This window comes from Rhinatrema bivittatum, chromosome 14 (genome assembly GCF_901001135.1).
Source record: "Rhinatrema bivittatum chromosome 14, aRhiBiv1.1, whole genome shotgun sequence".
Taxonomy (NCBI): domain Eukaryota; kingdom Metazoa; phylum Chordata; class Amphibia; order Gymnophiona; family Rhinatrematidae; genus Rhinatrema; species Rhinatrema bivittatum.
Window position 1 is genome coordinate 60,176,040 of NC_042628.1, and position 27,874 is coordinate 60,203,913.

Below are 27,874 nucleotides of genomic sequence, written 5' to 3' on the forward strand. Positions count from 1 at the left end.
TTATTTACACTTTCAGGCAATAGAAGGACTAGGGAGCACTCCATCAAGTTAGCAAGTAGCACATTTAAAACAAAACAGAAAAAATTCTTTTTCACTCAATGTACAATTAAACTCTGGAATTTGTTGCCAGAGGATATGATTAGTGCAGTTAGTGTAGATGGGTTTAAAAACAGTTTTGATAAGTTCTTGGAGGAGAAGACCATTAACCTCTATTAATCAAGCTGACTTAGGAAATTGCCACTGCTATTACTGGCATTAGTAGCATGGGATCTAGTTAATGTTTGGGTGCTTGCCAGATATTTGTAACCTGGATTGGCCATTGTTGGAAACCGGATGCTGGGCTTGATGGTCCCTCTGTCTGACCCAGTATGGCAGTTCTTATGCACATACCCATTCTTTTGGAAGACCAGAAATTCCTGAGATTCTCAGTTCTGTGACTGCATTTTCAGTTTTGCACCCTCCCCTTCGGTTGGCGATGGCACCGTGGACTTTCACCAAACTGATGGTGGTAGTGGCTGCAGCACTTCGAAAGGAAGGCATCCTGGTGCATCCGTATCTGAACGACTGGCTCATTTGAGCAAAGTCAGAAATCCTGTCAACAGTCGGTGCAGTGGGTCATGGAGAGGTCAAAAGCAATCTTTTGTTCTGGAGTATCTGAGAGCTTGTTTCAATACCAGCATTGGCAATGTGTTTCTCTCATTGAACCAGGTGATGAAACTGTAGAGTCAAGTTCACTACTTGTTATACCTTTCAGTGCCCAGGGTCTGGGATTATTTACAGATCACGGGTTCCATGGCGTCTACACTAGATTTAGTTCCCTGGGTGTTCGCTCATATTCAACCCCTTGAGAGGGCTCTTCTATCCCACTTGAGGAGTTTCAGATTCCTCTACCTCTTGTGAGGGAGTCAAGGTTCAGTGTCTCATGGTGGCATTTGCAAGCCAATCTGGAACGAGGAGTGAAATTGGTGATCCTGGAATGGGTGATAGTAACCACCGATGCTAGCCTTATCGGTTGGGGGAGCGGTGTGTCAAGGTTAGACGACTCAGGACCGGTGGTCAAAGGAAGAGGCCTCATGGTCTATCAATCAGATGTAAACGAGAACATTTCACTTAGCGTTGCTTTCGTTTTGGCCACTAGTGCATGGTCGAGCAGTGTGCATTTTATCATACAATGCGATGATGGTAGCTTATATCAATAGTCAAGGGGGGATGAAGATTTGAATGGTTTCACAGGTGACTCAGGAGTTGTTCCACTGGGCGGCGCTACACCTGACAGTTCTGGTGGCGTCTCACATTGCTGGTGTGGACAACGTTCAAGCGGTCTTCCTCAGTCATGAGGGATTAGATCCCAGAGAATTAGAACTAGCAGAGGCCAGGTGGGTGTTCCCCACATGAATTTGATTGTGTCGAATCAGAATGCCAAGGCGGCCCAAATTTTCAGTTGCAGACAGGAGTACAGAAGTGTAGATGCTCTGGTCTTTCTGAGGCTGCCAGGGATTCTCCTATAAGTGTTTCCCCCATGGCCCTTAGTGGTCAGAGTGTTGAGGTAACTAGCGAGGCATCCAGGTGATGTAATTCTCGTGGCTCTAGAATGGTTATAATATCTGTGGTTTGCCAATCTGGTAAATTTAGCAGTGGACAGGCCATTATGATTCAGACACCTTTAGAATGTGCTCTGTCAGGGTACAATATTTTGGAACAGGCGGATCGCTTGTCTCATGGCCTGGCTTTTGAGAGGAATCGTTTGAGACAGAAGGATTATTCCAAGGCAATCATCGCCATTTTATTCCAAACTAGACATTCGTCTACATCCTTGGCTTATAGTAGAGTGTGGAGCATATTCGAGACTTGTTGTCTGCAGCAAGTTGTAGTCAACGCAAGCATCAGTTTTGCATATTCTGACATTCTTGCAAGTGGGTCTAGCGAAGGGACTTGCCTTTAATTCCATTCGGGTACAAGTTGCAACTTTAGGCTGTTTTCTGAGGTAAGATACAGGGAGTTTCTCTAGCTTCTTATCTGGATAAGTTGTTGAGCCAGCGGGGAGAGGATGGGCCCTGTGGACCTGGGAGTAGGAGCTCCAGGTCCTGTCTGAGAGTGGGAGCTCCAGACACCTCTCTGAGAGAGGGTAGGCATACTTCTACTGTGAAGGACAGGCAGACTTCTGGGAAGTGCCTAGTTACATTGAGTTACTGAGACTGGAGAATAGCCCAAGTGTTTGCATTTGTGTTTGCCATTCTGACTTTGTGTTTCCGTGGGACTGTAAATAAAGGTATTGAAGACACAGCAAGAGTATGAGTGTGATTCCTTTAGCTGTATCCAAGTCCTTGACCGCTCGAATGCCACAAGGCCTTAGAAGAGGGTGTTTCTGAAAGATCTAACCCTGAAAGTGGTCTTTTTGGTGGCTATTTGTTCTGCCAGAAGGATCTTGGAATCTCAGGCATTATTGCATACAGACCCTTTTCTGCAGATTTCGGAGGAGGGCATGTCATTGCACACGATGCCTTCTTTCTTGCCAAAGGTGGTGTTTGCATTCATCTCGGTCAGACGATGGAATCCCCCCCCACATTTCTAACTCGCCTTATGTGAAAGCTTCATTTGTTGGATGTACAGTGATCTTTGCTGCTGTATCTAAAGGTCAGATCACCTTTTTGTGCTCTGTAGTGGATCAAGGAAAGGGAGTAAAGCTTCCAAGTCTACTATTGTGTGCTAGCTGAAAGAAGTGATTGGATCTGAATACATTTGCAAAAGGGCAGCCAGTGCCAGACGGCCTGTAAGCCCATTCGACTCAGGCGCAGGCAACTTCATGGACAGAATGTTAGTTTGTTTCTCCACAAGAAATATGTCAGACAGCCAGGTGGATGTCACTGCACACTTTTGCCAGGCATTACTAGCTAGATGTCTGGGCTCAGATTACAGCTGGTTTGGGGGAAAGTGTGCAGCGAGCGAGGCTATCACATTCCCGCCCAGTGTAGAGGGACTTGGGTACATCTCAGGCATCTGGACTGATCTGGGGTACAAACAGGAAAGGAAAATTGGTTTTTGCCTGCTAATTTTCATTCTTGAGAGCCACCCATTCTGAGCAGTCTGCTCTTATTTTTCGGTATGTACATAATGCAGAGTTATTTGCTGCCGCAAAACTGAGCTGTTCTCGGTTATCTGCTTTCTATGTTTGGTGGAACAGAGCTCCTTTTTAAAGGGACTTCACCTCCATGTTGCTCGGTCTATTGGGGAGGGGGGGGGTGTTCCAAATTATAATGATATTCTGGTTAGGTTTAATCTCATCTTGGTTTGGATACAAGTCATACTGAGGGTGGCACATTAGGTTAAGTAGCAGTGTCAATAAAGTTTTTCTTCTCCATCTGCTGGTAGGGAGGCAAAACCCAGGCATCTGGACTGATCTGTGGTATTCCAGGAATGAAAATGAGCAGGTAAGAACCAATTTTCTTTTACTGAATGCTAGTAGTTCATGATGATATTACACACTCGCTGGCTCTAGATTGCCCAATCCAATGCCATCATTCCGGATGAGCGTATTTATGATTTTGTTCTGAACATGGCTACTTTGAGAGGTTCAGAGGGCAAACTTAAATAATAATGGGTGAGCAGTACAATGTTTATTGGCGAGACGATAGCTCTTATTTAGCCTCTGGTTGCTGTGCTGATTGTTTTCTATCAAAAGAATGGCTTTGCAGGCAGCCAGCCAGTGTCATCTGAGGGTCCTTGTCATCTTCAGAGGCCCCTGGACCCAGACCCATTTTAACTTCAGGGAATCCTGCATCCAATCATATATCATCTTCAGGAATTCCTGCACTAACCTTGTGCCATCCCCATAGATCCTTGCACCAATCCTTGTCAGTCTCAGGGGACCCTGCACCCTATCTGTGTCACTCCAAGGAGATCCTGTGCCCAGCCTCATGTCATTTCCAGGGATCCCCATGCCCAGCTTTATGTGGCCCTGTCTAGATTTATTTTAGCCCCAGAGGCTCCTGTCTCTAACTTCATGAGGCCCCTGTACCCAACCTTGGACCATGCCCAAGGACCTCTATGTCCAGTTACGTGTCTTTGCCAGAATCCCTGGGATCTTTGAATTCCTGAGGTTCTAGCAATAACTGTTGATGCCCAAGTTTCACTATTTGTCCCAGGAGCAAGCCCTTGAAGTGGTAGTATTCTTCCAGGGTTCCCTGCCGTGGATCTAAGCCACTATGTCTGGCCCAGTACCCTCATCTGGTATCACAGCCTCCAGGTGTCATGGTTAGTGTTTCTACAGCTGTTACCATGCACAGCCTCCAGGTTATGATGTCCATTATCCCTATAGCTGATACCATTGCTTTTTAGTGTTTCTGTGTGGGAGGTGGGGAAAGAATCAGCTACCTAGATATCCACAAAGCAGCAGGCAGTGCAGAATACTATGGGGATAATTATCACTGACAATGCAAAGAAAAATCCCTGCAGTTTCCCTGTGGTCCCCTGTGGCTTTGGAATCTCAAATCTCTATAGCTTCTTGGTTGCCTGTGGCATTGAATTCTCATGCCTGCAGGTTGTCCATATCCTATCTCTCTACCCTACTGCCACAGATACAACTTCAAACATTGAGGAAAACACAGCAAAGGTTTTGTGGCCTCTCTGGAAGGTTCATTCCATGCGACTTTGTAGTGGCACAAGAAGTAACTTCAAGGGCTGCACGATGGATTCAGCGGGGGTCATTGAGTCATGACCCTTATAAACAGTCACTGGTCCTCATTCATACTGTTGGCGGCAAGACAGCAGCAGCGTGAAATGTTCTCCTTGCTGCAATGCAAGTCTGCAGGCCTTCCTCACTGAAGAGATGGGTGTCCATAAAACCCACTGCACCATTCTTCCTGTCTTCAAGAACCAGCCTATGAAGAAGTCAGTTGAGAGGAGGTTGAGGCTCAGTCCTTGAGTTCCTATGAAGAGAGGAGAGCAAGATGATTGTGAGGAAACACTTGATGCTTCAGAAGCAAGCTGTAAGCATGCCCCTCCTGCTTTTATCAGGAAACATATTAAGCACAGGTTGCCCCTCTCTCAAGACACAAATAACTTTATCCAGCTGTCCAGGTTTCAATATTCCTGCTCCCTCCATGGCTATATAACATGGTACTAGAGCCACATTTTTCTATAACTAGGACTGTGGACATTTGTAAGTTGGTTTCCTGATCAAAGTCTTTGTATTATCTTTCTGTACCCATCCACAAGGCTCTGCTTGAGTATAATTTTTGACTGCATGATAATTTTTGACTGCTGCTTATAGTCCCTGCATTATCTTGTTATATGCCTCCGCAGAGCCTAGGATGGACATAGTCCCTGGATTATCTGGTTGTATGCCTCCATAGAGTTTGAGTGGGCATAGTTCCTGCATTTACCGTGCCTTGATTGGGTAAAGTCTATTATTTGGCCATGTTGTTTTACAGGGCCTTTACACATTACCTGGCTGAATCCCTCCACAGGGTCATGACTGGTTGGCTATCGCCTGAGTGGCTGTTTGGTTGCAGAAATCAGGCTGGCAATGTCATCTAACTTCCTGTCCAGTGAGTTGATTCTCTTTTCCAGTTCCATGTAGGAGCAGTTCAAGTCTGAATTCAGGTCACATATAATCATTTGCATCTGGAGAGAGAAAATCCAAGGGACTAAAGAAAACAGAGTTGCTTACCTGTAACCGGTGTTCTCACAGGACAGCAGGAAGTTAGTCCTCACATATGGGTGACATCACAGAATGGAGCCCAATCACAGAACACTTTTGTCAAAGTTTCTAGAACTTTGACTGGCACCTACTGGGCATGCACAGCATAGCACTAACCCTGCATCCAGCAAGGGTCCCCCTTCAGTCTCGTCTTATAGCAAAAGTACGTGCGAAAAATAAAATAAGAAAACATAAATTAACCCAACTCCGCAGGATGGCGGGCGGGTTTCATAAGGACTAACATCCTGCTGTCCTGTGAGAACACCTGTTACCGGTAAGCAGCTCTGCTTTCTCACAGGACAGCAGGATGGTAGTCCTCACATATGGGTGAGTAGCGAGCTGAGGATGCCCGAGCAATACACCAAATCCACCCAAAAGACGTGCAACAGGCACAACAACGGGTGGAATTTGGTAAGGAGGGCATCCTGAAACCCTGGATGGGTTGGTAGAAGGATGTTGGGTAGTTAAACTGAAAACAAGTTGCGTAGAACAAATTGGCCGAAGATGAAATCTTGTCTGCTAGCCTTATCTAAGCAATAATGGGCTGCGAAGGTATGGAGAGAACTCCAGGTAGCAGCCTTACAAATAGCAAGCGGCACCGAACGGAGGTGCGCCACTGATGTCGCCATGGCCCTTTTAGTGTACTTTCACACGGTCTTGCAGCGGAATGCCTGCTTGCTGGTAGCAAAAAGAAATACAGTCCGCTAACCAGGAGGAGAGGGTCTGCTTTCCCACAGGGTTTCCCAATTTGAAGGTGTCGAAAGAAACAAACAATTGAGTAGGTTTCCTGTGGGCCGACGTTTTGTCTAGATAGAAGGCTAGGGCACGTTTGCAGTCCAAGGAATGCAGAGCCTGTTCTGGGTTTGAATGGGGCCTGAGAAAAAAGGAAGGTAGGATGATGGATTGATTAATATGAAATTCTGATACTACCTTTGTTAAAAACTTTGGTGAGTGTAGAGCACTATCCTGTCATGCAGAATTTTAGTGTAAGGCGGATAGGTAACTAAAGCCAGCAAATCACTAACTCTGCGAGCGGAGGTAATAGTGAGAAGAAAAACAACTTACCAGGTAAGATAACAGAGATCACAAGAGTGGAGAGGCTCAAATGGAGGTTTCATGAGCCGTCCCAAAACTACGTTAAGGTCCCAAGCAGGGGCCGGAGGGTGCAGTGGAGGTTTTAAGTGGAGCAAGCCTCTCATGAAGCGAGTTACTCAAGGTTGTGTTGAGATAGCGACATCCCCCACACCCTTATGAAATGTGGCTACCGCGCTGACATGCACCCTGTTGGAGGAAGTTTTCAGTCCTGACTCTGACAGGTGCCAGAGATAGTCCAGAAACTTCGCCGTGGAACAAGTGAAGGGGTCTATGGACATGGAAGTGCACCAGACAGTAAACCTCTTCCATTTAGAACGATAAGACCTTCTCATGGAAGGCTTTCGTGAAGCTACCAGGACTCGGGACACCGACTCTGAAAGGTTAAGAGGTTGGAGTATTAACTTTTCAACATCCAGGCCATCAGGGAAAGGGCCTGGAGGTTGGGGTGGCATAGGCACCCGTTGTTCTGAGTTATCAGAAACGGATCCTTCCCCAGAGGAATATGCTGGCGCATTGAGAGGTCCTGGAGGATTGGGAACCATCCCTGGCGTGGCCAGTGAGGGGCTATTAGATTTATTACACCCTTGGGATAGGTGGCGATGTCCTTTCGTGGATTACAAACTGGCTAAAAGACAGGAAACAGAGAGTAGGATTAAATGGACAATTTTCTCAGTGGAAGGGAGTGGGCAGTGGAGTGCCTCAGGGATCTGTATTGGGACCCTTACTTTCAATATATTTATAAATGATCTGGAAAGAAATATGACAAGTGAGGTAATCAAATTTGCAGATGATACAAAACTGTTCAGAGTAGTTAAATCACAAGCAGATTGTGATAAATTGCAGGAAGACCTTGTGAGGCTGGAAAATTGGGCATCAAAATGGCAAATGAAATTTAATGTGGATCAGTGCAAGGTGATGCATATAGGGAAAAATAACCCATGCTATAGTTACACAATGTTAGGTTCCATATTAGGTGCTACTACCCAAGAAAGAGATCTAGGCGTCATAGTGGATAACACATTGAAAACGTCGGTTCAATGTGCTGCGGCAGTCAAAAAAGCAAACAGAATGTTGGGAATTATTAGAAAGGGAATGGTGAATAAAACGGAAAATGTCATAATGCCTCTGTATCGCTCCATGGTGAGACCGCACCTTGAATACTGTGTACAGTTCTAGTCGCCGCATCTCAAAAAAAGATATAATTGCGATGGAGAAGGTACAGAGAAGGGCGACCAAAATGATAAAGGGAATGGGACAGCTCCCCTATGAGGAAAGACTAAAGAGGTTAGGACTTTTCAGCTTGGAGAAGAGACGGCTGAGGGGGGATATGATAGAGGTGTTTAAAATCACGAGAGGTCTAGAACGGGTAGATGTGAATCGGTTTTTTACTCTTTCGGATAATAGAAAGACTAGGGGGCACTCCATGAAGTTAGCATATGGCACATTTAAAACTAATCGGAGAAAGTTCTTTTTCACTCAACGCACAATTAAATTCTGGAATTTGTTGCCAGAAGATGTGGTTAGTGCAGTTAGTATAGCTGTGTTTAAAAAAGGATTGGATAAGTTCTTGGAGGAGAAGTCCATTACCTGCTATTAATTAAGATGACTTAAAAATAACCACTGCTATTACTAGCAACGGTAACATGGAATAGACTTAGTTTTTGGGTACTTGCCAGGTTCTTATGGCCTGGATTGGCCACTTTTGGAAACAGGATACTGGGTTTGATGGACCCTTGGTCTGACCCAGTATAACATGTTCTTATGTTCCTCTCCCTCCACAACTTCATGAGAGTCTTCGATATGAGTGGAATTGGAGGGTACGCATAGAGGAGACCACTGGCCCACGAGAGGGCGAAAGCATCCCTCAGTTGTGAGTGGTGCCTGCGAGTTAGAGAGCAGAAATTTTCTACTTTGCGGTTGTGGACTGACGCATAGAGGTCTATGTGAGGGTAACCCCAACTTGGAATATTGTGTCCGCTACCGTGGGGTTGAGAGATCACGCGTGTGGATGAAATGTGCGACTCAACTTGTCCGCCAACACATTGTCCATGCCCGGCAAGTAGGTGGCTGTGAGGCACATCGAGTGGGAAAGGGCCCACGCCCATATCTATGCAACTTCCTGACACAGGAGGTAGGAGCCTGTTCCCCCTTGCTTGTTGATGTACCACATCGCCACCTGATTGTCGGTTTGAATCAGAATGGCCTTGTTCGAAAGGCAATCCTGAAAAACCTTGAGGGCATATCTGATTGCCCAAAGCTCCAGGAAATTTATCTGGTGTTTGGCTTCCTCTGGAGACCAGGTTCCCTGGGACTGTAGATCGCCGACATGAGCACCCTACCCTAGGTTGTAGGCATCTGTCGTCAAGGTAATTTGAGGTTCTGGAGCCTGAAATGGAAGACCTTGAAGTAGATTGGAGTGTTTTATCCACCAGGCAAGCGACAGGCGGAGCTGTGTGGTAACGTGAACAATGCTGGACATTGGCTGACAAGCTTGAACCCACTGGAATTTTAAGGTCCACTGCATTACTCTTATGGCAAGGCGAGCCATCAGAGTGACATGCACCGTGAACGCCATGTGACCCAACAGTTTGAGGAAGTGACAAGCACTTGAGGATACTCGAGTCTGCAAATGATGGACCAGAAAGGTCAGGGTGAAAGCCCGATCCTGAGGGAGGAAGTTTTTCGCTGGTTTAGTGTTTAGGTCAGCCCCTATAAAGGATAGGGTTTGGAATGGAACTATCTTGGATTTGGAATAGTTGATTAGAAACCCTAGGGAGATTAGGGTATGGAGAGTGAGACACAAGGACGCCAATGCAGCTTGTGAGACGGAGCCCTTATCAACCAATCGTCGAGATAAGGGTAGACATGGACACCCTGACTCCTGAGGAAGGCTGCAACCACCATGAGGCACTTGGTAAAGACTCATGGAGTGGACGCTAGGCCAAACGGTAGTACACGGTACTGGAAGTGGCGAGGGCCAACTAGGAATCACAGGAATTTGTGATGAGATGGAATAATTGAGATGTGTGTGTGTGCATCTTGGAGATCCAGAGAGCACAGCCAATCCCATCTTTGTAGAAGAGGAAGTAGAGAGCCCAAGGTCACCATTCTGAACTTCTCCCTTTGTAGATATTTGTTTAGGGTGCAAAGGTCTAGGATTGGACGTACGCCACCTGACTTTTTTGGGATGAGGAAATACTGGGAATAGAACCCCTGCCCCTGTTGGGAGAGGGGTACTGGTTCTATTGCCCGGGACTGGAGGAGGATTAAGACCTCCTGTTCTAGAAGGGGAGAGTGGTCGGACGATCCCCATGTCAGCCAAAGTGGGGAGTCCACTGGTACAGTCAGGAAGTTGAGGTGGTAACCCTGAGTGACTACCGCAAGCCCCCACTGATCAGTGGTGACTGTGTGCCAGATGTTGGTGAAGTGGCACAGTCGGCCACCGACCGGTACAGATGGAAGAGGAGGTTGGCATATGCTCTGCAGGAAAGAGTCAAAACCCTGATGCTGGTCTCGGCTGAGGAGCTGGCTGGGACTTCTGAGGCCGGGATTGTCTGGACTGACCTTTTTGATAAGGCTTGAAGGGGCGACCTCGGGAAGCTGGAGGATAATACCTTCTTGGTTTGTAGGCCGGCCTCTTAGAATCTCGCCTGAATATCCTCTTGGAGGTGGATGAGAAATCAGCAGGCACTGAAGAAAGTTGACGCAGCATTTCATGGAGGTCCTTTAGCTGCACCACAGTCTCCTGGATCTTGTCTCCGAAGAGATTATCACCAGCACAAGGTAGGTCGGCCAACCTGTCCTGTACCTTTGGTCTTAGGTCAGAAGATTTCAACCAAGCCCACCTTCTTGCACTAATCCCCACTGCGGACACCCTAGAGGCAGTATCAAATATGTCGTATGCAGCGCGGACCTCATGCTTGCCTGCATCCAGGCCTTTTTGAGCCACAGCATTTAGGTCATCCTGGAACTGGTCAGGTAAAGATTGAGAGAAATCCTAGATATTCTTAAAAAGGTTTCGGTTATACTGGGTCATGAATAAGTGGTAAGAAGCAATGCGAGATATAAGCATTGAGCCATGAAAGACTGTCTGCCAAAAGCATCCAGGGATTTTTGCTCCTTCCCTGGAGGTATGGAGGAATGAGGTTTGGAATGCCGAGCTTTTTTCTGGGCTGATTCCACAACCACAGAGTGATGATCCAGTTGTGATCTTTGAAAACCAGGAGCTGATTGTACAAGATAGGTGGCATCTATCTTACGGTTGACAGGCGGAACCGAACCTGGGTGCTCCCAGTTCCTCTTTAGAAGATCAATTAGGATTTCATGAATAGGAATAGACATGATTTCCTTAGGGGCAACAAGAAACTGGAGTACTTCCAGCATCTTGTGCCTTGAATCCTCTTCTGTCTGAAGCTGAAATGGAATTATCTCAGACATTTCTTTAATGAAGTTAATAAAGGACAGATCCTCTGGAGGAGAACGCCTTCTCTCTTCAGGGGGAAAGGACTCTGAAGGCAGATCATCTGTATCCTGGGAAGAATCATCAGTCCAAGAATCAAACAGTTGATCACTGGCTCCCTGAGGATCTTCAGAGGGAAGAAATGGCATTATTCCCAAAGGGCCAGGCCTGGGCATCGACGGCATCGGAAAAGGCATCAATGGAGGCACCGCCGGCATCGATGGAGGCACCGACGGTATCGATGGTGGCACCGATGGAACCGGCGACATCGATGGATAAGACGGTGGCAGAATTCCAGACGGTGGTATGGGTATCGGTGTTTCTTCGCCATCTGATGACAAAGGTATCGGCGTCAAAGGAAGAGGGCATACCAGTGTCCTTGGCTCCAGTGGTGGAAGGGCACCGATCAACGTAACCAGTTTACCCAATAGCGGTGCAAGAGCCATGGGAATTGGAGTGGTGACCGGCTCAGGCACCAGTACTGGCATCGATGGAGGCTGGAATCCCTGCAGTGCTTTTCCGATGGCCTCTTGGATCATCCGATCCAATTCCTCACGGAAGCCTGGGGCGTTTAACCCCGGCTCTGGAGTAGGAGGCAATAGAGGCATAGCTGGAGGGTCCACCCGTAAAAGTGGAGTCGCGGCTCCCTGCACCGATAAAGGTGGGGAACGCCTCGTGACCCGGTCACAGAGGAGGTTGGGGCCTTCTCTGGATGGGATTTCTTTGTCGGTGGCTCTGTCGACGCCGATGCCGAGAGCTTGCCTGGATCAGCGGACTGAGCCTTCCGATGCCGGTGTCAATGCTTTTCACGATGTTCTCCTTGGTCCTTCTCCTGAGGTGATGAGGAAGCTGTCGACACTTTCGGAGTAGTCGATGCCGGTCGGGCTGCACCGGTGTCCCGCTGATGGTGAGAGGTCGATGGCACCAGCTCAGACAAACTCGAAGCGGTCGATGGAATTGGGGGTTTTGAATGAAAAAGGAACTCCATCTTTTCTAAGCGGGCTTTATGGCCCTTCTGCGTCATTTGAGCACATTTGGTGCAAGGTAGGGCATCGTGACCGGACCCCAAGCACAAAACACAAACTCTATACAGATCTGTGATGGACTTTGTCCGAGGACAATCGGAGCACCGACGAAAACCCGATGCCATGGCTTTGACAAAAATTTAGCCGCGGTGCGGTCGATGAACAATAGCCCCGAAGGGAAAACTCGATGGGAATCGACCGCAACAAGGGTAAAGCCGCATCTTTCAACCACGGAGTATGGATATCGATAGGGGGACCCCTATGGGGTAGAATTTTTTGAAAATTTTTAAAGAAAAGTTCCGTGAGGAAAATTCCTGTCAGGGATCTCTAGAGAGCTCCTTCACCCGTGTGGCTACTGCTGTGCGGAAAAAAAAGAGACTGAAAGGGGACCCCTGCTATGCTGGGCATGCCCAGTAGGTGCCAGTCAAAGTTTAGAAACTTTGACAAAAGTGTTCCATGATTGGGCTCCATCATGTGGTGTCACCCATATGTGAGGACTACCATCCTGCTTGTCCTGTGAGAAAAAGGGTTCAGGGCACTGGGACACTGAAAATAAAAAAGAGAGAATCAAGGAAAGATAGGCTGGAAGGAACTTCAAGTAGCCATCTACAATTATAAAAACAGCTGGAAGTCATGTAGTCCAACCACTGCCTTACTTATATTTTTCTCTATAAAATGTATGTTTGATATATTTTTTATAAAATATATTGCTACAAATTTGTTTAATTGCTGTAAGCCACTTAAGGCAGTCTGTATGGCCTGATTAGGCAAAGTACAAATCTAATAGAACAACGGAACAATGTTGCTGCCCTGGGCTTTTTCCACTTTTTCTATGTCCTTGAAATATGGAGCCCAAAACTGGATCCAGCATTCAAAAGAAGGCCCTCCCAGTGTTAGTACAAGTGAAACATCCTTCCATGCATTATCACACGTTCTGTCCCACAGTAATAAATAGCTATGGGACAGAACCGAAGCACCAGAGTTGGTGTCAATATTTTGTTGAACTGAAAGAGAGGCATGGGATGGATGACTCCATATTTATCTGTTGCCACAGCTCAGTAAATTTTGCAGAATTCAAGGGCTTCTTATGACTGATCCTTTTATGCCTTCCCTAGCCCCTATTCCAAGAAATCTCACCTCCTGAAGACTGCAGTCCTCCCTTGCCCCCCAAAATGATCCTAAAAAAACAGGACTCCTACCTTGGAGATGTCAACCAAGGCATTTGCCTGATCCTGGAGCTTCCTCTGCTTCAGCCTCTTATGCCGAAACCTGAAACAACAGAACAAGAACAAAAAAAAGTCCTGAGTCCATCTGATCATAAATATAGACGTAGCACTGTTATCATTTATAAAAAGGAGGAGGCATGGTATGGTTACAGTATCGACCTATCATTCCAGACAAGTACTAGGACTTCAGTTCTCCTGGTGACTCTGCATGCAGGGCCTTGGGACAAGCTCCCTATGCCTCCACAACCCACTGAAAAGGAAACATTTCTCTTAATCTGGTTTTCCCAGTCAACATGTTTAATTATTGTTTAACATGTATGGGTAGACAAATTTAAATGCCCCTTCTGAGACAGATTCTGCCCTAGACATTAATACCGTAGCTCTATTTGCCGGTAAATGCTAGGATCGGGTAGGAAAGAGGAGGAGTGGCACTATATATATAAAAAATAATATTAAAGCAACAGCATTGCTGACCTTACAAGATAAGGAGGAGGCACTGTGGGTTAATTTGGAAACAGGGAATGAAACATCTGGTATAATATACAGATCTCCCTCACAGACAAAGCAGACAACTAGAGATTCAGTGGAGGATATTCACAAACTTGCTAAGAAAGGAGGTGCTATTGCTAGGGGATTTCAATCTGCCAGATGTTGATTGGGACATCCCAGCTGCATTGTCTTCTAGAAGCAGAGAGATCCTGGATTCTCTGCAAGGAGAATTGTTCTGTCAACAGTAACTGAGCCCACATGGGAGGGGGCAATAACTAGACCTGGGGCTCATCCAGTAATCATCGAATTGTGTGGTTCAGCATTAGAGTAGAAAAGGTGAAGGTTCATTCAAAGGCAAGGGTCCTAGACTTCAGGAAAACTAATTTTGTTAAAATGGGGGAGCACCTCAAGAAGTTGTTAGCTGGATGGGAAAAACTAGGGGAATTAGAAGAGCAGTGGGCAAAACTAAAAGACGATACCATAAGGGCAACTAATCATTTTGTTAGGAAAGTAAATAAAGAGGCTGCCATAGTCTTCTAAACAAGTAGCTGAAAAGGTAAGAGAGAAAAGGTTAGTATTTATAAATTACGACAATATCTGGAAAATTAAGAGAAGCTGAGAGAATGGTCAAGAATGCAAACAATCAAATAGAAGAAAAAATAGCAAATATAGTAAAATGGGAGAGATATCTGTTTTAGTAACAGAAGGAAGTGGCTTTGTGAGACTCAGAGGTGAAGAGCAGGAATCTGTAGAGCAGAGCTTTCCAAACTGTGTGTCGGGACACATTAGTGTGTCGCCTGCAGTGTGCAGGTGTGTCACGCAAGCCCGGTCAACTCTGATGCGAGTTTGGGCTTTTTTTTTTCTAGAGATTCACTTTTTTTTTTCAGTTTATGGGTTGCTTATTATTGGGTGATTTTTGCTGTCAATCGCGTTTTTTTGGGGGGCCTGGTGGGTGGAACAAACCCAGCCATCCTTGCATTGGCTGCTGCTGCCGATGAGGCCTGGCCATGAGGAGTACTGACTGCAAGCAGCAGTGTCTGGTGATCATGGAAGGGAGTGAAGCACTTAACTGGCAACAATCAAAAAGACGAGGTACATGAGTGTGGGGGCCAGACATGTGCTGGGGGGAGAGAGATGAGTGAGTGGGGGGCAAACATGCTGGGGGGACAGACATGTGCTTGAGGGGGAGAGATATGAGTGTGGGGGGGCCAGACGTGCTGGGGGGAGGAGAGAGATGAGTGTGTGGGGGACAGGCAATTTGTTTTATTATTGTTTCTCATAAATTATAACAATAACATGAATCTTGGAATATATATTTTTAATATAAATTTAAGGTTTTCATGAGATAGGTTGTGTCGTGAAACATTTTATTAATGTATATATTTAAGGAAACATACATAAATTGTCGAAATATGTTTCGTTCGTTTAACCTTTAACCTCTGGTTTACTAGTAGACTGAATTACCGTGTCGTGAAATTATGTTTGTCTAAAAAGTGTGTCACCAACATGAAAAGTTTGGAAAGCTCTGCTGTAGAGGCTGATGAGGAAAAAGCAAAACACAAATACGATTGGAAGTGAGGTAAACCTCAATCGATTTCAGAACAGTGTGTTTGTGAGGAGCTCACTGAACCCTCAGATGTATCCCTGTTGAGATACATCTGAGGGTACAGAGGGTACTTAGAGATGACCTGGCAGTTCTGCTGGCTGACCTTTTCAATGCTTCTTTAGAGTCAGGAGTAGTTCCATTGGACTGGAGATGGGAGGATGTGGTTCCTATTCATAAAAGTGGAATTATTGAGGAGGCTGGGAACTACAGGCCAGCTAGTCTAACCTCTCAGGTAAGAAAATTAATGGAATTGATGCAAAAACAGAGAATAGTGCAGTTTTTGGATTCCAATTGATTGCAAGTACTGAAGCAGCATGGTTTTACCAGAGGTAAATCTTGTTAGACAAATCTGATCAATTTCTTTGATTAGGTGACCTGAGAGATGGATCAAGGGAGAATACTAGATGTATTGTACTTGGGATTTCAGAAGGCCTTTGACAATTTATAAATAAATTGAATGCCCTTGGTATGGGTACTAGAAACTGACTGGGTGAGAGGTGACATAGGGTAGTGTAAACAGAGCTTTCTCTGAAGAGGGGGGTGTTACTAGTGGTGTGTCTCAGGGATCAGTCCTTGGACTGGTTATTTTTAACATTTTTGTGAGCAACAGAGGAAGGATTGTTGGGAAAGGTTTGTCTTTTGCCAATGATATAAAAATCTACAACAGGGTGGACTGCTAGGAAGGTGTGGAAAAAATGAGGATCAAGCAAAGCTTGAGAAATGGTCTAGGGACTCTCAGCAAAGATTTAGTGCTAAAAAATGCAGCCTGAATGCATTAACAGGCTGAGGAAAAAAACAGGCAATGCAATACAGCGTGCTCAGTCGAGCACACTAGTTTGCGCATTTTGGACACACGTTCACAGCTCGTTATGCTACAAGGGAATTACTGCATCCACAACGCAAGTCCAACACGCAGCGAAAATAATAGCGCTCATCACATACAAATGCATGTTGATGAAGCTATTAGCTATGCTACCCAGATGCAAAAAAAAAAATGTATGCCAGACCTGCACATTTTTACGTTCAGAATTAAAGCCTGCCCAGAGCAGCCCAAAAGGTTGGAGGAATGAAAAGTTTTTAAAAGATTTAAAAAAAAAAAAAAAAAAAAATTTAATAAAAAAAGAGTACTGCTGGTCATGTTAGGGAAACAGATGCTCAGTTAATGAGCATTCATTTTCTGAACCTGTGGGTGTGCGCCGGTTAGGAAAACGGACACCGATAATTTCAGTGTCTGTTTTCTCAGTCCGCTGACAGCTGACCTCTCCTGGGCTGTCGCCTCCTTGGCAGCGTAACCCCTAATTTAAATATTACATGGCGCCCCCAGGAGAAGTACCTGGGCGCGCGTTAGGAAAGCAGGCATTGAACACTGAGCGCCCGCTTTCTGTGCACTTTTATCAAATCGGCCCCAAAGTGTGTTGAGCCGTCCACACTGTTTTACCCTGTTCAATGCATATTTTGTGCAATCAAAGTTTACTGCCAACGCAGGAAGGATTTTTACCCGAACAAATTATGCACTGAAAACTGTGAGTAATGCTTAGTGCTCTCACATGGAAATCTCATACAAATTAGGGCATTAAACATTACTCCTTGATGCAGAGAGGTGCGTTGGGACAGCGGGAATTTTCTTAATGCTGGAAACTTAATTTCTAGGTCAAAGATGGAATTAAGTTTCCAGTGCTAATGCACTGGCACTTAAAATCCATAAAAAAGGGGCAAAAAATGCAAAACAAAATGTCAGAAACACCAGGAAGGATAGCCCCACCAGAGCCTTCTAGGAGGAAATTTGGAGGAATTCCTTTTAATTCATCAAGACTGCAGGGATTGCACCTCCACCATCTGCTGAAGACAGAGAAATACTGAGTGGCACTCCGGGTTATTGGCAGTGTCTGTAAAACTTTCTCTGTCTGCATCTGTTGGAAGGGAGGCATAATCCCAGGAGTCTGCACTGATCCGGGTATGAACAGGAAACTAACTTATCCAGCTAAGTGGTAGCAGCGAACCTTGCCAGATAGCCCGATAAGTCAGATCTTATGTACTGACTCAGGCTTCCGAGAGCAACCCAACTTCCTGCCAGCTGCATTGCGCACCAAATTTATTATTTATTTAAACATGTTTATATACCGCTTTTACAAACAAAGTTTAGTCAAAACGGTGTACAATATATCATTCAAAACTCAAAATATAAAATAAAGCTTAATTAAAAATTACACAAAATATAAAAATATAAATGAACAAACTTAAAACAAAATTATAATTATTAAAAAATAAATAATAATAATACGAATAAGGTGCCATATGATTAATGCATGGAGAGTGACTGATTGATTATTTATTGGGTGTAATTTTGAATGCAATTTGAAAGAACGCCTTGTGCATCAAAAGAACAAATTCAGACGTGAACAGGGTGGGACCCTCAGGAGGCATGATCAGAAGGATCCCTCTCCTCATCCAAATCGGGTTGCCTCTGATCAAAAAAGCCTTGCCCCACCGGGGACAATGGAGGAGGGAGGTCATCACAATCCCGATTCGCCCCTGAGCGGCCCTCAGCCTCAGACAAAATGGCTGACTTTCCCGCGCTCAGCTGACCGACTTTGCCCGATAAGTCAGTACTTATGTACTGACTTATCGGGCTATCTGGCAAGGTTCGCTGCTACCACTTAGCTGGATAAGTTAGTTTCCTGTTCATACCCGGATCAGTGCAGACTCCTGGGATTATGCCTCCCTTCCAGCAGATGCAGACAGAGAAAGTTTTACAGACACTGCCAATAACCCGGAGTGCCACTCAGTATTTCTCTGTCTCCAGCAGATGGTGGAGGTGCAATCCCTGCAGTCTTGATGAATTAAAAGGAATTCTTCCAAATTTCCTCTTAGGAGGCTCTGGTGGGGCTATCCTTCCTGGTGTTGAGGGCAACGAGCAGGGGGTCGGGGACCCTTACCTGTCTCAGACTTGCCACCGGGGGAGGTATAGCTGGTAGTGAAAATTCCCTCCTCCACCCCCAGTCCCTCAGGAGAACTCTGGCTCTTCAGCAGCAGCTCTCAGTCAGGGAAGTATTGGTTTACATAGAAACATAGAAACATAGAAATGACGGCAGAAGAAGACCAAACGGCCCATCCAGTCTGCCCAGCAAGCTTCACACATTTTTTCTCTCATACTTATCTGTTTCTCTTAGCTCTTGGTTCTATTTCCCTTCCACCCCCACCATTAATGTAGAGAGCAGTGATGGAGCTGCATCCAAGTGAAATATCTAGCTTGATTAGTTAGGGGTAGTAGGGGTAGTAACCGCCGCAATAAGCAAGCTACACCCATGCTTATTTGTTTTACCCAGACTATGTTATACAGCCCTTATTGGTTGTTTTTCTTCTCCCCTGCTGTTGAAGCAGGGAGCTATGCTGGATATGCTTGAAGTATCAGTTTTTTCTTCTCCCATGCTGTTGAAGCAGAGAGCCATGCTGGATATGCATCGAAAGTGAAGTATCAGGCACATTTGGTTTGGGGTAGTAACCGCCGCAACAAGCCAGCTACTCCCCGCTTTGTGAGTGTGAACCCTTTTTTCTTCTCCCCTGCCGTTGAAGCAGAGAGCTCTGCTGGATGTGTGTAGTATCAGTTTTTCTTCTCCCCTGCCGTTGAAGCAGAGAACTATGCTGTATATGCATTGAAATTGAAGTATCAGGCTTATTTGGTTTGGGGTAGTAACCGCCGTAACAAGCCAGCTACTCCCCTCTTTGTGAGTGCAAATCCTTTATTCCACATTTCCTCTTGCTGTTGAAGCTAGAACGATGTTGGAGTCACAGTAAGCATGTGTACGTTTATTGAATAAGGGTATTGTCTCCAGGCAGTAGCCATCATTCTGGCGAGTCACCCACTCTTCATTGGCGGCCTCTTGACTTTATGGATCCACAGTGTTTATCCCACGCCCCTTTGAAGTCCTTCACAGTTCTGGTCTTCACCACATCCTCCGGAAGGGCATTCCAGGCATCCACCACCCTCTCCGTGAAGAAATACTTCCTGACATTGGTTCTGAATCTTCCTCCCTGGAGCTTCAAATCGTGACCCCTGGTTCTGCTGATTTTTTTCCTACGGAAAAGGTTTGTCGTTGTCTTTGGATCATTAAAACCTTTCAAGTATCTGAAAGTCTGTATCATATCGCCTCTGCTCCTCCTTTCCTCCAGGGTGTACATATTTAGATTCTTCAATCTCTCCTCGTACGTCATCCGATGAAGATCCTCCACCTTCCTGGTCGCCGTTCTCTGTACCGCTTCCATCTTATCTTTGTCTTTTTGTAGATACGGTCTCCAGAACTGAACACAGTACTCCAGGTGAGGCCTCACCAAGGACCTGTACAAGGGAATAATCACTTCCCTTTTCTTACTCGATATTCCTCTCTCTATGCAGCCCAGCATTCTTCTGGCTTTTGCTATAGCCTTGTCGCATTGTTTCGCAGACTTCATATCATTAGACACTATCACCCCAAGGTCCCTCTCCTGCTCCATGCACATCAGCCTTTCCCCCCCCATCGAATACAGTTCATTCGGATTTCCACTCCCCATATGCATGACTTTGCACTTCTTGGCATTGAATCTCAGCTGCCATATCTTCGACCACTCTTCCAGTTTCCTTAGATCCCGTCTCATTCTCTCCACTCCTTCCGGCGTGTCCACTCTGTTGCAGATCTTAGTGTCATCCGCAAAAAGACAAACCTTGCCTTCTATCCCGTCCGCAATGTCGCTCACAAAGATATTGAACAGGACCGGTCCCAACACCGATCCTTGCGGTACACCACTTAAAACCGCTCTCTCTTCAGAGAAGGTTCCATTTACCATCACACATTGTCTTCTGTCCGTCAACCAATTTGCAATCCAGGTCACCACCTCGGCACTCACTCCTAAGCTTCTCGTTTTATTCACCAGTCTCCTGTGCGGAACCGTGTCAAAGCTTTGCTGAAATCCAAGTATATGATATCGAGCGCTCTTCCTCGATCTAATTCCTTGGTTACCCAGTCAAAAAAGTCAATCAGATTTGTCTGACAGGATCTTCCCCTGGTGAATCCATGTTGCCTCTGGTCCATCAATTCTCCGGACTGTAGATAGTTCACTATTCTCTCTTTCAGCAGTGACTCCATTACTTTTCCCACCACCGAAGTGAGGCTGACCGGTCTGTAGTTGCCAGCCTCCTCCCTGTTCCCACTCTTGTGAAGCGGGACCACCACCGCTCTTCTCCAATCACTCGGCACCACTCCCGTTTCTAGGGATCTATTGAACAGGTCACACAGCGGAGCTGCCAGAACATCTCTGAGCTCCCTCAATATCCTTGGATGAATCCCATCAGGCCCCATGGCTTTGTCCACTTTCAGGTTCTTTAGCTCTTCCCACACATTTTCTACTGTAAAAGGATTTTCATCTATTCCACTTCCCTCCAGTTTCTTGTTGTGTAGAGATGGTCCTTCTCCAGGGTCTTCTTTAGTGAACACAGAGCTGAAGTATTCGTTTAATATTTCTGCCATTTCTTCGTCTCCCTCCACACATTGATCATTACCACCTTTCAATTTCACTATACCACTTTGGACCTTTCTCTTTTCGCTGATGTATCTGAAAAATGTTTTGTCACCATTTTTTATCTCCTTGGCAATCCTCTCTTCCGCTTGACTTTTTGCCAACTTGATTAATTTCTTTGTCTCCCTCAGTTGATACAAATATTCTACTTTGTGTTCCTCCCTTTGGGATCTTTTATATGTCTTGAATGCTGTTCTTTTAGCTTTAATTTTGTCAGCCACCTCCTTTGAGAACCAGATAGGTTTCAATTTTCTTTTGCTTTTCTTTACATTTCTAACATATAGAGCAGTTGCCTTGGTGATTGCTCCTTTTAGATTGGTCCACTGCTGATCCACATCTCTCTCGTTCTCCCATCCTTTAAGTTCTTCCTCCAGGTACTTCCCCATTTCCTCAAAGTCTGTGTTTTTGAACTGTAAAACTCGGGTCTTTGTGGTTCTTTTCCCTATTCTTTTAGTGATATTAAACCATACTGTTTGATGATCACTGCTGCTGAGGTGGGTGCCCACCTGGGGTTTTTTTTTGTTTTTTCAACTTATGCAGCAAACAGCAAAATTAACTTACTAGAATAATATCTTACTATCAAGAACTGAAACACACACTATAAATAAAATTAAAACACAGACAGGAATTAAGAACAGAAGCTTTCTACACAACTTCTAAGCAATAAGCAGAAATACTTAGCTCAATGCAATATACACTTCCACCAAGAGAAATCACTCTAGCGTGTGCACAGGACCACAATGGCTCTCCTGCTGATTACCTTCCTCAAGGTCTGAGTCACACCCAATTCAGTTAGATTACGTCACTTCTGGACGGCTCCTTGCTTTTTGGTCAATTGTTTTAAAAAACAGTCTTTATGCCCCAATTTTTAGTTTGAACAGCTTATTTGTGCCAGCTAATTCCAAAACAGAGAGACTTAAACAGTTTACAAGCTGGAGAGCGATTTTGTTTGGGGGGAGGGGTGGGGTTTTTTTTTGTTTTTTCAACTTATGCAGCAAACAGCAAAATTAACTTACTAGAATAATATCTTACTATCAAGAACTGAAACACACACTATAAATAAAATTAAAACACAGACAGGAATTAAGAACAGAAGCTTTCTACACAACTTCTAAGCAATAAGCAGAAATACTTAGCTCAATGCAATATACACTTCCACCAAGAGAAATCACTCTAGCGTGTGCACAGGACCACAATGGCTCTCCTGCTGATTACCTTCCTCAAGGTCTGAGTCACACCCAATTCAGTTAGATTACGTCACTTCTGGACGGCTCCTTGCTTTTTAGTCAATTGTTTTAAAAAACAGTCTTTATGCCCCAATTTTTAGTTTGAACAGCTTATTTGTGCCAGCTAATTCCAAAACAGAGAGACTTAAACAGTTTACAAGCTGGAGAGCGATTTTGTTTGGGGGAGGGGGGGTTGTTTTTTCAACTTATGCAGCAAACAGCAAAATTAACTTACTAGAATAATATCTTACTATCAAGAACTGAAACACACACTATAAATAAAATTAAAACACAGACAGGAATTAAGAACAGAAGCTTTCTACACAACTTCTAAGCAATAAGCAGAAATACTTAGCTCAATGCAATATACACTTCCACCAAGAGAAATCACTCTAGCGTGTGCACAGGTTTCTTCTCTCCTGGGCATTAGTAAAGTAAAAAAAAAAAAAAAAGAGCTTCTTTAGCAGAATCTTTTGGAGGCTTCCACAGCCGGGAGACTGTGTGGAGAGTTGGGGCTGCTCTGCTGAGGTGGGAGTGTGGGTGGCAGACCTGTTTAGCAACCAGGTGGACTGTCTGGCATAGATCGTTCTCTTTATCTGTGTGGTCAGACTTGATCAAAGTTGGCGTGCCTTGTTGCAGCAGCGATGCCGCGCGGCAGTACTTGTCACTCATACAGGGATGCACGAGCACGTCTCTCTTGTAACGGACTGTGCTCCCATTGCCTCTCTGGTAGAAAGGGTGGGTCGGGGCCATCGGAGCCCGCAGCAGTCTGGCAGGCAAAGTCGGTCAGCTGAGCGTGGGAAAGTCAGCCATTTTGTCTGAGGCTGAGGGCCGCTCAGGGGCAAATCGGGATTGTGATGACCTCCCTCCTCCATTGTCCCCGGTGGGGCAAGGCTTTTTTGATCAGAGGCAACCCGATTTGGATGAGGAGAGGGATCCTTCTGATCATGCCTCCTGAGGATCTCACCCTGTTCACGTCTGAATTTGTTCTTTTGATGCACAAGGCGTTCTTTCAAATTGCATTCAAAATTACACCCAATAAATAAATAATCAATCAGACACTCTCCATGCATTAATCATATGGCACCTTATTCGTATTATTATTATTTATTTTTTAATAATTATAATTTTGTTTTAAGTTTGTTCATTTATATTTTTATATTTTGTGTAATTTTTAATTAAGCTTTATTTTATATTTTGAGTTTTGAATGATATATTGTACACCGTTTTGACTAAACTTTGTTTGTAAAAGCGGTATATAAACATGTTTAAATAAATAATAAATTTGGTGCGCAATGCAGCTGGCAGGAAGTTGGGTTGCTCTCAGAAGCCTGCCAATCAGCAACCGACGGGTCTGAGGGGCTGGTGCCACGCAAAACGCCTAGGATCCTCAGGATGAGGACAGCGTCCTCCAATCCAGGTGCTGACTCTGATGATTCGGAAGGGGCTCCTCAGGGTGTAACCTTTCCGGACCCTATGGGGGCAGACAATGATCTGGTGGTCCCAGGTGTTGATCCGGATAGTCCAGATCCAGATGGTGGGTTGGACCAGATGCCGGTGGCAGAGGGAGACGACCTGAAGGTAGTGTGATTGTTCTGAAAGGAGGTGTTGTGGCCTTTGATTCCACAAGTTCTCAGAGATCTAGGGATTAAAGTCCCTCAAGAGGAGTCTGATCAGGAGGGAATGGACCCAGTCATGGATGGCCTGAGGGTCAGGCAAAAGCCTTCTCTTTTCACAAGTCCATGAAAAAGCTTGTGGTCAGGGAGTGGGTCATTCCGGAGACGGGCTTGAAAGTCGGTCGTGCAATGGCAAAGTTGTATCCGTTACCGGAAGATACCTTGGAATTGTTGGCAATCCCTAAGTTGACGCTTCAGTGTCTGCGGTCACAAAGAAGACTACTATTCCTGTACCTGGTTCAGTGGTGCTGAAGGACATTCAGGACAGGAAGTTGGAGATTCATCTTAAGAAGATTTTCAGGTGTCTGCGCTTGGCATTCGAGCAGCAGTATGCAGTAGTTTCATGCAGAGGGCTAGTTTGCGCTGGATGCAGCAGTTTCAGGCTACAATATCTCTGTCTTCACCCAAAGCTAAACAGGCAGACTGTCTAGAGGCAGCAGCTGAGAATGTAGCAGATGCTTTGTATGACCTCATCCAGATTTCCTCAAGAATTATGATGTCTGTGGTTTCGGCCAGAAGATTCCTTTGGTTAAGGAATTGGTCAGCGGATGTGTGGTCCAAGTCTTGTTTGGGAGGCTTACCTTTCAAGGGGAAGCTTCTGTTTGGGGAAGACTTGGAGGAGCCCGTGAAGCATCTCGGTGAGACAATGCCCAAGACAAGCCCAAAGGTGGTAAAGGTTCCTTTGCGGGGCGAGCCCAATTTCGATCAAACCAGCAGTTTTGGCCAAGTAAGCCACCAGTGGGAACTCAGAGGCAAGGCTCTGGGAGGCAGCAGTCCTGGAACCAGCCTTTTCGTGGGAGTAGAAGGTCCAGAGAGGGTCTCGGCTAGGGCTCTGGCAGAGTCAAGTCCACCCAATGAAGTGAGGCTGGTTCACTCCTCGATTCCTCCATTTGACTCTGTTTTACGAGGAGTGGACCATGATCAAATCAGACTGGTGGGTCCTCAGCGTGATAAAAGATAGTTACTTGTTAGAATTCTCTCATCCATTACAGGACTTGTTCATTGTGTCTCCTTGTGCCCCAGTTGAAAAGAGAGAGGTAGTTCAAGGTAGCATGGAATGTTTACAAGCATTTGGGAGCCATGGTTTCTGTCCCGGTGGGGGAACAAAGGACGGGCAGGTATTCAATATACTTCGTGGTCCCGAAAAAGGACAGTTCATACCGTCCAATTTTAGATTTAAAGAAGGTAAATGTCGCTCTCAATGTTCTTCGGTTTCGAATGGAAACACTGTGGTCGGTGATTGCAGCAGTGCACAAGGGAGAGTTCCTGGCATCTCTGGACTTGACAGAAGCTTATCTGCATATTCCAATTCGTCCAAGGCATCAGAGGTTTTTGCACTTCATGATCATCGGGAAACATTTCCAATTTTGCACCCTTCTGTTTGGTTTGGCAACGGCACTGCGGACATTCATCAAGGTGATGGTGGTTGTGGCTGCAGTGCTCAGAAAAAGGGGCATCCTGGTTCATCCATATCTGGACGACTGGCTCATTCGGGCAAAGTCAGAAGCCCTGTGTGTTCAGGCAGTGGATCTTGATTTGCAACAATTGAGGTTACTGGGATGGTGGTGAATCTGGCTAAGAGTCACCTCACCCCTACTCAGGTTCTGGAATTCTTGGTAGCGCGTTTTGATACCAAGGCGGGGAAGGTTTTCCTCATGGAGGATCATATAATCAAGCTGCAGATGCAGGTGCACAGATAATTGGAAGTGAGGATGCCCAGGGTCTGAGATTATCTACAAGTCCTGGGCTCTATGACCTCGACTTAGAGCTGGTGCCTTGGGCCTTTGCACATATGAGGCCCCTGCAGCAGTCGCTTCTCTCCCATTGGAATCCTTTGTCGGAGGAGTTTCATCTTCTTCTTTCAGTTGAGGAGCCCGCCAGGTCCAGTCTTTCCTGGTGGCTTGGTCAAGAACATTTGAGGTGTGGAGTGGACCTGGAAGTGCCAGACTGGTTGGTGGTTACCATAGATGCCAGTCTCACCAGTTGGGGAGCCGTATGCCAGAATCAGTTGGCTCAGGGGCAGGTAGAGAAGTCCTGGTCTATCAACTGTTTGGAGACGAGGGCAGTGCATTTCTGCTCTGTTGAGCGGCTGTGTGGTGCACATCTTATTGGACAATGTAACCACAGCGGCTTATGCCAACCATCAAGGGGGACCAAGAGTCAGGCAGTGGCCCAGGAGGTGCAGGATTTGTTTCTCTGGGCTGAGCAGAATCTAGCTATGTTGGCGGCATCTCACATTACTGGAATATTTAATGTACAAGCGGACTTTCTCAGTCATCAGAAACTGGATCCTGGGGAATGGGAGCTGTCAGAAGAGGCGATGGCTCTGATAAGTCGCAGGTGGGGTGTTTCCTGCCTGGACTTGATGGCCAAGGCACCCTGGTTCTTCAGTCGCAGAAGAGAGCTCGGAGCGGAAGGTGTGGATGCTCTGGCACTGACTTGGCCCCAGGGAATTCTACTCTGTGTCTTTCCTCTGTGGCTTTTGGTAGGCAAACTGGTTCATTGCATAGAAAATCACTCCGGGAAACTGATTTTGGTGGTGCCAGATTGGCCAAGGCGCCCGTGGTTTGCGGATCTGGTCAACATGATGGTGGATGGTCTGCTGAAGCTAGCCCATTTGCTGAACCTACTACATCAGGGTCCAATATTTGCAGATTGGGCAGATCACTTTTGTCTCGCGGCCTGGCTTTTGAAAGGAAGCGTTTGAGAGAAAAGGGTTATCTGGAGAATGTAATTTCTACTTTGTTGCAGGCTAGGAAGACTTCCACTTCATTGTCATATGTGAGGATGTGGAAAGCCTTCGAATCCTGGTGTTCGGCTTGAGGAATAGTCTCGACTCAAGTATCGATTCCTCACATCCTGGATTTTCTGCAGAAGAGTCTTGTTAAAGGCTCGGCTTTTAACTAGCTGAGGGTTCAGGTTGTGGCCTTGGGTGGCTGCGAGGTCGGGTGTCTGGTCTGTCATTTGCAGCCCATCTGGATGTGGTTCATTTTCTTCGAGGTGCTAAGCATTTGCAACCTCCGGTACGGAAAACCTGCCCCTTGTGGAATTTGAATTTGGTCCTTAGATGGGTGTGTAGCTCATTCTGAACCTTTAAAAATGTCTACGTTAAAGGATCTTACTTTGAAAGTAGTGTTTCTGGTAGTCATTGGTCCACTTGAAGGATTTCAGAACTGCAAGCATTATTGTGCAGAGAAACATTTTTGAAGATCTCGAACTCCGGGATTTCCTTCAGGACAGTGCCTTCTTTTCTTCCGTAAGTGGGGTTGTCTTTTCATTTGAACCAGTCCATGGAGCTACCTGCTTTTCCGAATCTAGACACGTTGTCTCTGCACGCTAAGGAGTTGCAGTGTTTGGATGTCAGACAGACTTTGTTGCATTATCTCAAGGTCACCAATGATTTCAGATTGTCTGATCATCTCTTTGTGCTATGGCGTGGCCCCAACAAAGGGAAGAAGGCGTCAAAGTCCACAATTGCAAGGTAGTTGAAAGAGGCAATAAGCTCCACTTATTTCTGTAAGGGGCGTCCAGTCCCGGAGGGATTGAGAGCTCATTTAGTTTGGTCTCAGGCGACATCATGGGCTGAGTGCCAGCTGATGTCCCTGCAAGAGTTTTGTCAGGCGGCTATTTGGAAGTTGTTGCACACTTTCGTCAAACATTATCAGAGTCCATGGGCTTTGGTAAGAGTGTTCTTCGAGCGGGACTCTCACAGTCCCACCCTAATTAGGGATGCTTGGATACATTCCAGGAATCTGGACTATTCTGGGTATGAACAGGAAAGGAAAACTGGTTCTTACCTGCTAATTTTCATTCCTGTAGTACCA

The 27,874-nt window shown here is 45.8% G+C and overlaps 1 protein-coding gene across 1 annotated transcript in view; it reads right to left on the minus strand.

Annotated features, from left to right (window-relative positions):
* Nucleotides 1–257: 257 nt before the first annotated feature.
* Nucleotides 258–27,874, minus strand: part of KCNN4 (potassium calcium-activated channel subfamily N member 4) — a 121,951-nt gene continuing 94,334 nt past the window's right edge. The window contains exons 7-9 of the mRNA XM_029576063.1: nucleotides 13,477–13,546; nucleotides 5,446–5,622; nucleotides 258–4,925 (exon numbers count right to left, since the gene is read on the minus strand). Coding sequence (XP_029431923.1) covers nucleotides 5,482–5,622; nucleotides 13,477–13,546 — 211 coding nt within the window. The 3' untranslated portion in view covers nucleotides 258–4,925; nucleotides 5,446–5,481. The remainder of the gene's footprint in view (nucleotides 4,926–5,445; nucleotides 5,623–13,476; nucleotides 13,547–27,874) is intronic.